Below are 9,174 nucleotides of genomic sequence, written 5' to 3'. Positions count from 1 at the left end.
TTATTTAACATAGAAAGAGAAAAAGTAAAAAAATTTTCAGAACTTTTTTGGATTAATCTCGATATATATATATATATTATATTTTTTTTCAATGTGAACTTTGTGGGGAATTTAAAAAGAGTAAAGGGAACAGGATACCTACAGCTAATCCATATTTAAACAAATATTTAGTAGTAGTAATATTACTAATACTAGAGACTAGTTAAATTACCCATCGATATAGACTCTTTCTCTTGGTACAATGAGTAGCTATAATTATATTTTTGGAATCCCAAATGGATATCCTTGACACATACCTCCTCTATCTTAATCTAAACTACCATATTTATTCATGGATCAGATTAACCGTCAAAAACAGAGCCCCAGAACATACTTGGGATGAAATACCGATTGCCAGAACTTCATATTCCTCCACTCTTCATAAAGTAAATACAAGTTCTTACCAATGCGTATTCCTCTGCATCCCAGTTACACATTAGTATACTTCTCTTTGGCTGCCAACCCTGTTTTAGCAACTTCCCTAGTCTCTGAGATATCGAATAAGACAGAGAGTGGTTAACTTGGATATCTTTACGAATAGAAATAGGTTAGAAAAGAAGGGGGATTAGCTAGCAATGATTCAGACTTCCAGAAGGGTTGCAGTTCCGCTATTCGGGTCACAGGCACCAAAAGTCCATGCATCGCGGTGGTTACCAGCAAAACATACCTGCTTATCACCAAAGATATCTTTTCTTATATCAATAGCTACAGTATTTCAAGCTGTAATATATTTAGTGAAGACTTGCAACAGGAGTTGATGATATTAACCATTGTTTCAGCGTTAAAATACGCTCCATGAATGGACATGCATTGATACACTCATGAAGTTAAAGTCCCAGAAGGTGATCTATACCTGTTAGGCTCCTCCGAACCTTTTATGAGTCCAAATACATCTCGAATTGGGGCAATGGTATGATTTGACTGAAATTACAATCAAACATCAATATGTAAGGATCTCTGCCTTGTATCAGAACTACAAAAGATACTCAGATTAATTGCAACAAAATACATGAGATGAAAGACAGCTGTTATACAGTGTGAATTTGATCTAAAATCACCAGAATGTAAGATTTCGATTAAAGAAAATAAGTATAGATTTCATAGCTTCTCACCCAAATATAAAATGTACTGTAAATAGAGTGCTAAACACCATGCTTCTAACTGGGAAATATGCACATATCACTACATATGTCCTAAACTAATGGTTCCGTTGAGGGGGTCTAAGCTTAAATCTTGTTTGGAGAAGGCAGTCTCATGGAAGCAAATAGCCGAGCCTTTCATGAGTAATGGAATTTATATCGCATGAAGATTCTAATCATCCCTCCTACTTCGGAGATTCTGATAATCTCACTGTCTTTTCTCTTATTCCGGTCGTCGAATTTTTGCTGGCCTTGTGCGGTTTTCTTTTTCTTCATACCGCCAAAGTAATGTCTTTTGCAGCCTTGCTAGTCCGAAATCTTTCTCAGAAAGTTTTCAGAATAATACGAAGCCCCTCTATATAAGCAGAGCCTAATATTATGCTTTCTGTGTAACAGAAAGCTAGCTATCCACACCACTTTTTAGAAAAATAGGAAGCTCCTCAATGAAACTATAGCGTAATATTGTACTTTCAGTGTTACAGGACGCTAGCTATCCACACCTTTAAATTAGATGAATTGTTAAAAGAAATGATGAAAGGCGCATATAAGTCAGTGATAGAGTAAGAGCAAGTACCATGTTTAATTCTTAGTTTATCCACTTTTCAACATGGTATTGGATTCAATAGGCTCCTCCAGGATGTTAGCAGTTCTGAGCAAGGGCGTTGGAAATCATGGAAAAATTGACAGAAACATACTTATTTTGAGGTATAAAATTTGACAAATTTTAATATCCCTGAAAATGGCAATTATAAATGATAGATACATAGTTAGGTTGAAGTATAAAATTTAACAAATTTTTAATATTCCTGAAAATGGCAATTATAATTGTTTGATAATATTACTCTAAAAATTTCAAAAATAAATATCTGATAATATTACCATAAAAATTTCAAAAATTTTAAATTGTTATCTAATTAAACCCTAAAAATTTTAACTTTTTAGAGAGTAAATCACGCCTTTAGATTCAACTGTTAAGAATTCAGTTCTTAGTTTCAAATGTTAATTTCAATTATATATTACCATTCTAATAAATGTTTCTTATAAATTAAAGAGTTAGTTGGGCTGCTATCTAGCATTAGATTGGTAAGAGTTTATTATATTTGGTCTTCTTAGCCAACTCATCTGTTCTACCTTAAGGCCACTCCTCTCAAAATTTTCAATTTCAATCGTTGCCAAAATTTGGGTAAGCAATTTAGAAAATTAATCTTGATTTCAATGTCAAGGAAAAATTGGGTGGTTTCAATCCATGAAAAATAATTTTGATTTTGTGTTATCGATGCAAATTGTGTAGAGTTTTCAAAAGTGAACATTCCATCCAGGACACATAAAGCTTGTAATGAATAAATAGAAATGAGGACTAGGTGGTTTCAATCCAGATTAAAAAAAATGATTTTGTGTTATTAATGCAAACTGTGTAGAGTTTAGATACTCCACCATCATCAAAGACACATAAAACTTGTAATAAATAGGATAGAGAACAGGACCAAGAATAAATAAAATAAACAAAATTGGATGGCTTTCTCCTTAAAATTAAGGATTGATTTTGAAACAGAATTGTTGGTTGGGCTGCTCTCCAGCAGTAAATTGGTAAGAGATTATTATATTTGGTAGCTTTCTGTCTGGAAAAATCATATTGGTGCATTCCCGGCTAAAATTTGGGTTCTTTCTGTGCAGGAAAAAAATATTTGAAACAGAAGCTAGTTTTTAAGGAGATGCGGTTTGAGCAACTCTTCCCAGCAGTTTCAAATTCAATCCTCGGACAAAATTGGGGTAGTGCTTGTCCTCTGCCCCCTGGTTTGAAACAGAAGCAAGATCTTCCAATTGGGAGGATTCATCGTGTCTTTTTAGGGGGTTTGAAGCAAGAAGTTCCGTAAAATCCTTATTGTAGAAAACTAAGATGTATGATTTTGGGGCTACAGAAGGGATGCAGGGTTAGATGGAATAAAGATGGGCATGCTTACCTTGTAATGAAGATTGAGAATGCTTGGTCCCCCACCAAGGCGATATGCAGGCAAGTCCAGAGCACCGTGCCAATCAGCAGGAGCAACAGGGCCATCAAGCGACTTCATTATGGTTGTGGCATCCTCCGCTGATATTGGAATCGATGGAATCGTAGGCAATTTAGTCCTGGGATCATCTACTGATAAGCGTTCTGAATCAGGGAGACTGGGCCAACCGGGCGTTAGAGGATCCCCAATTTCTTGATAAATAGAACCTCGTTGAACTCCAGATGGAGGTAACCATCTAGAGTCTGGATAGTATCCTTGTGTTCTGTTCCCTCCATAGTCTCGAGGATCAGAATATATCATAACTCCAACTGCTCCAGCTCCTGCAGCAATCTCTACGATATCTCCTCTGAAACTTTTTCCATATTTTGCGATAACAATGGCACCTTTAGCATCCAATCCCATGTCTCTGAGAGTGGAGTAGTCCTCTTCTCTGCCATAGTTGACAAACACCACTTCTGCAGAAATGTCTGCGGATGGAGAGTAAGAATGAAAGGTGGGAATGACTTTGGCGTTTTTGGTGGAAGGATCGCTTTCTATTTCCTGCTCCTTCAGTTTTAGCTGGATGACCTCCCCCTGCGGTAATGTGAGGGATAAAGACCTTGACAGAGGATAAGTCAGCAGAACTTCATAATCTGTGTAATGAGCATCCAGACCAGAATTCTGAAAAGTGGAGAGAACATAGTCTGCTGTGGCAAAGTTTTCAGGGGTGCCGGCCACATGGGGTTCTTGGGTGATGACCTTGAGATGTTGAGCTATGGTGTCGTTGCATCCCATCTTCAAGAACAGTCTGTGATAGTCCTCGGCGCTGATGGTGGTCTTGGCCTTGATGGGTATTTCGAGTATTCGAGTACTGAAGGGGACGAGCATGGCTGCAGCAAGGAGAAAGGCGGTATATATCCCGCAGAACAGCTTGGACGGTGCAGAGTCCATCTGGATGAAGATGGATTGGAATCCTGAACAAGAGAGGCTCTTCCCGTAGTGAATACTTCCATAATCCCATTGATAACTTGCTTGTGAATAACGCTACTCTGCTTTTTCTGCTCACCAAGTGCCCAACTGAAATGCCCAATTCATCCTGTATTAACACAAGACGGCCAGTTGATGTTTACAAAAAGGATAGAGGTTGCCTAATATCCAGTACACCCGTAACCCCACACGCATATTCAATTGACGACTGTCTCTGTTTCTGTGAGAACTCGTCATGGAAATACTCCAATATGCAACTCGACGGTAAATACAGGATCCTATGCTAGATCCATCAGTAGATACAGGATTCTATTCTAGATTCATTACGGCTCATAGTAAGCACCATGTCAACTCTATGGTACATCCATTCGTGGGTCAAATGGTAAGTGTCACGTTGAATAAGCCAATGGGTAGCAACATATGAATAAGTTAATTATAGGTTTATTCTCTATTCTAATAATGTATGTTTAAAATATTTAGATCATAAATAATTTTTTATTTTTTTATTTGTTAAAATATTTATTGAAAAATAGAACAATTTAAAAAAATATATATTTAAAAATTATTAATATTTATTAAAAAATAAAATGTTTAAAAAAATTTAAATTATAAAATATATTTCAGGTAAATATTTATTGAAAAAATAATACTTTAAGTTCAATAATTATTTAAAATTAACTTTACTATTTTTTTAGTTGCTAAATTTTGAATAAAGAACTTGCACACAAAATACCTTTAAAATATCCTTGTCATCAACTATTATATATTTCACAAACAATTTACTTTTAGATAATAAAATATACTATAAAAAAAATAATATTACATTATACCACATGCCCATCACATGCCCATCATATCCAATTGCCATTATTTTTTTAGAATTTGTGAAAATCTATCCTTTAACGTAGGACCTACAATAACCATGGGTGCCATCTACTTTCCATTAAATATTTAAACTTTTTTTTTCCAATCAAAGGTGCAAATTGATATTATCATCAAATAGAACTAGAGTATAAAATTTCTGTCGTTGGAGGGTGCCATCTACTTTCCATTAAATATTTAAACTTTTTTTTTTCAATCAAAGGTGCAAATTGATATTATCATCAAATAGAACTAAAGTATACAATTTCTGTCGTTGGAGTTTCTGCTCTATCTATTTAACATGAAAAGCCTGATCTGCTCATTCAACTTGTCCTGACGATGAACCACACTAGCTGGTTCGAAACGTGTCGACAAATGAAATATCTTGTGATTTACGCCGAAAAATCTCTCATAAAGTATAAAATTTGTAAAACTAGGCGTTTTGATGTGTGATATTTTTTGACTAAATGTTTTGCGGCGACTTCTTCAAAGAAACTCGTGATAATGGCATTTGAAGGAGGAAGCTCATAGTATTTGTACCAAACAGGAATGACAGTCAAGTATCACCCAACAACTCCTTTTCTCAACAGTTCGGAACCCTGCAGTAACATGTAACAGACGTCATTTGTGTTTTACATGAGGAGTTCTCTTCTAAGGCAACACCTGCTTAGCCATAGTGTCGGAAGTAAGTACGATTCCCGTAACTGAGCTCTAAATACATGCGAAGTTATAATAGACCAAGACTGTGGATGCGTTCAAAGGCTGAAGTGGAATTTCGGGGCAGTGAGATAGTAGACAGGGCAGCGGATAGCATAGCAGATAGAGGCAACGGATAGCAGGCAGGCAACAACATGCAGAGTTCCCTGAGCAGGCAGTGGATAGCAACAACAGAGCAGCAGTGAGGAGCAGGGCAGATTACTGAAACATAATAGACAGCTTGAGGATGCACGTCACGTGTTTGACAGAATCTGCCCACTAAATTTGACAGTGACTAATACCAAGATGGTGGTAGACGGGTTTTCTCTAAATCCTTTGATGAATTTTACTTCTCGGGAACAAACAAAGACAAAAGAATGGCTTCCAAATCCAAGGATTGGATCCGTGCAACAAGATGAGTTTTTCCAAGATGACATGTTTAGCCTTGTTAAATTATCAGTTGTTGAAAACCAACGAGAGCAAGTGGTAGTTAGTCCGGAGTTCGATTTCTTAGTCTGGACAACGTTGGTAAAGCAAATGTTGTGAAAAATGGAATTTCTTGAAATTGAAAACAAGCAGCTCCATTCAGAAATACACACCCTCTCTACCAGAATTTCAGATGTGGAGGGGGATAATTTATCCCTTAAGAATATGTTACATGAAACTAAAGAGCAGGAAATTCTCCATCCTCCAAATGGTGCATTGCATGCATAAATTCTTGACATTAAAAGAAAGCAAGAAGAAATCTGATCCCAACAAGCCACCTTCAAACAAGAAACAGAGACACACATCAATTCTTGGGTATAGGTGGTTCGAGGGAAGGATAAAACTCCTACCCCTCTTGCAGTAGTTGAGGAGGTGATGTAAGAAAAACTTGTGGAAGAACGCAACGGACGAGCAAGAGAATTGAATCTCAAGGTGAGAGGTTTGTTTTGGAGAATTTGGTATCTATGGATAAATACTAATTCCCTAGATAAGTAGCCATATCTAGAACCATAGTTTAAAGCACTTTAGCCTTTTTTTATAAGCAATAGATAAGACAAAGAAGATGAGAAGACCTACTTGTAGTTCCGCTTTCCTCTTGTCTCCTTTGTATCGATCCTGTCGCTCCTTCCCGTACTTAACACGCTTGAGAAGTACCTGTAAACATCAACAGAAGACAAAGAACTGATCAAAGCAAAAGATCTATTGAATACAAGTAAATGGAATCAGATACATTCACACATATAAGCATCATATAACAAGATAAGCATATGGGAAAAAGGTTCAAATACTTTATTGAATAGAAGAAGGAATTACAACCATCAAGTCTGATTCGAAGTCACTCCTCCAGCTTGGATCCCATCCACATCACATCAAAAGCATGACAAACTTGTAGCATAACAATACTTGTCTCAAAGTCAATTCTCATAGCAACATTATCTCCTTACAATTCAACATAGTCCAACCCCTTGATCACTTAGATGAGTGTTCAATTTATAGGAAGATGAAGGAGGTTATGTCATAAATGGGGGTATTGAATGGCCTTCCATACTTAGAATTAGTTCCATGGAGGAAGGGATGAGAGGATAGGATGCATCTTAACTCATTCCTCATCCATTTTCGAGCTCATAGGAGTTGATAAGTGAGGGAAACTTCTAGATGACTCCAAGAGATAAGAATATTCCCCAAACCCTATGTGAATTTCACTCAATCTTGCCTAGCGCAGGTGAAAGAGGGCCTAAGTGCTCTGCAGAGCACCCTGGCATGGACTCAACTACTCTGCAGCACACCCTTACATGGGCCTACCTGTGCTGGTCCCTTTAGAGGTCTTTTCAGGACGTCTTCAAGTCATGAAACTGTCTGGGAAGGAGGCATTCAAAAGCGTGATTTTTTTAGGGCATGTAGCAACTGAAATTAGGGTTTGATGAGACCTAAAACACTGATCTGGATGATGGGAGTGATGTGCCCAAATGGATCTGTAACAGCGGCCCCCTAAAGCATGAAGTCAAAAAAAATGTTAATGTCGAATGAAATGCTTTACGATGTGATGAGGAGGTTTCAAAGTCGAAGGTGACTTGGATCAATTACAATAGATATATCATGATTTTTTGATGAATTTATGAGGGAAGGCATACCCATGCTTAGCATATAAACTTTCATTACATGTACACAGACAGTTGTCTACAGATATAGACCCATGACCGGAATGACCATCAATGTAAAGCCATTGTACATGTGAGTTAGTACTCCTGAAATCACAACCTAGATGGATGAAACTAGATCCGGGGTATTCTATCTCGTTCGCTCAAGCACGAGTCTAACCATGTGAATATGTGATCTGAAGTCGAACATGGGAAGGCACCGCCTGATTACCAGCTGATGATGTAAGTTGTTAATAGATGCGAAAGAAATCACCAATAATGATAATGATCCTCAAGGTACTGCAGTACATTCTGCATGGTATGAATGGATATTTTGATGTCGAACACCATATAAAGTATTTCGATCAAAGACCATTGATGTCAACCTATCACCGGAAGCGAGAAACCTGCCATTGATGTATGCAAGCCTCAAGGTATTGGAAGGGTGTTTCTAAGTCAACTTCTTGGATAATGTGTTGATGTTGACAAGAAGCGACTCGTCGCAGGAGGGCCTTGATGTATCCCACATCAATGACACAAAATGAGTGTAATGATTTTGGAGACGGAATTTGACTGACGACACAAGGTTCAGGAATGGCAGTCATGAAAATGAAGGTTTATGGTATTGCAAAGGATGAATTTAAACTGGATGACTTCTCTTGAACATGTCAGCGACACTAAAATGAATTGGTAGAATTGACCCAAAACAAAGTGATGGATGGTATGATAGACCAACGGTATGATAACCATCAAGCTGATAACCCAACCCAAGTAGTCACGATGATGAAGTGAAAGTGTCATGTTCAAGAGCGACCTGCTACCATAAAGTGGTTTTCCCCTTTTTCCCATTTTCCCCAGTCATTGCTGACCAATACCTCTTTATTTTTTATCAAGCTTGAGGAGGATAACATATGCTTGTTGTATAATTCCACCCTTCGGGTGAATCCATTGCTATGTGATGTTTTAACGAGTCTAGCGAAGGTGAAACTCGGTCTTGTCTAGATGGACAAGTTTGTCACTATTTGATGTTTTAACGAGTTTAACGACAAATATAACTCAGTCCTTTTCATGTTTAGAGAGTTTGAAAAGGACAAAAAGAAAACTCCACAAGTTCTTTTTCGTAGATTTGTCTCTCAAGCCCAAAAAAGCATAAAACAATACGAGAGAGAACCTATTGACCATGTTCAGTCAACGTATTCCTTTTTCGTAGTTAATCTATCTCAGCCCGAAAAAGGGTTAAACTTATACTGAGTAGATATCATTTCCAATCCATTAATGAGTTGAAAAGGACAAGTGCTCGACAATCTTTTCCTATTTTGAGAGTCTGAAAATAGCTTAAAG

At 37.2% G+C, this 9,174-nt stretch overlaps 1 protein-coding gene across 1 annotated transcript; it reads right to left on the bottom strand.

Annotated features, from left to right (window-relative positions):
• Positions 1-811: 811 nt before the first annotated feature.
• Positions 812-4,132, bottom strand: LOC149158397 (putative glutamate carboxypeptidase LAMP1). Its single transcript, XM_089436206.1, has 2 exons — positions 3,140-4,132; positions 812-960 (listed from the first exon to the last, which is right to left on the bottom strand). The coding sequence occupies exons 1-2, from the start codon at positions 4,115-4,117 to the stop codon at positions 859-861; spliced, it is 1,080 nt and encodes a 359-aa protein (XP_089292332.1). The 5' UTR covers positions 4,118-4,132; the 3' UTR covers positions 812-858.
• Between the last annotated feature and the right edge of the window lie 5,042 nt (positions 4,133-9,174).

This window comes from Pinus tabuliformis, chromosome 5_2 (assembly GCF_031772625.1).
Source record: "Pinus tabuliformis cultivar Carrire ecotype Pingquan chromosome 5_2, CPIR1, whole genome shotgun sequence".
NCBI lineage: Eukaryota > Viridiplantae > Streptophyta > Pinopsida > Pinales > Pinaceae > Pinus > Pinus tabuliformis.
This window is presented reverse-complemented; position numbering and strand designations above follow the sequence as displayed.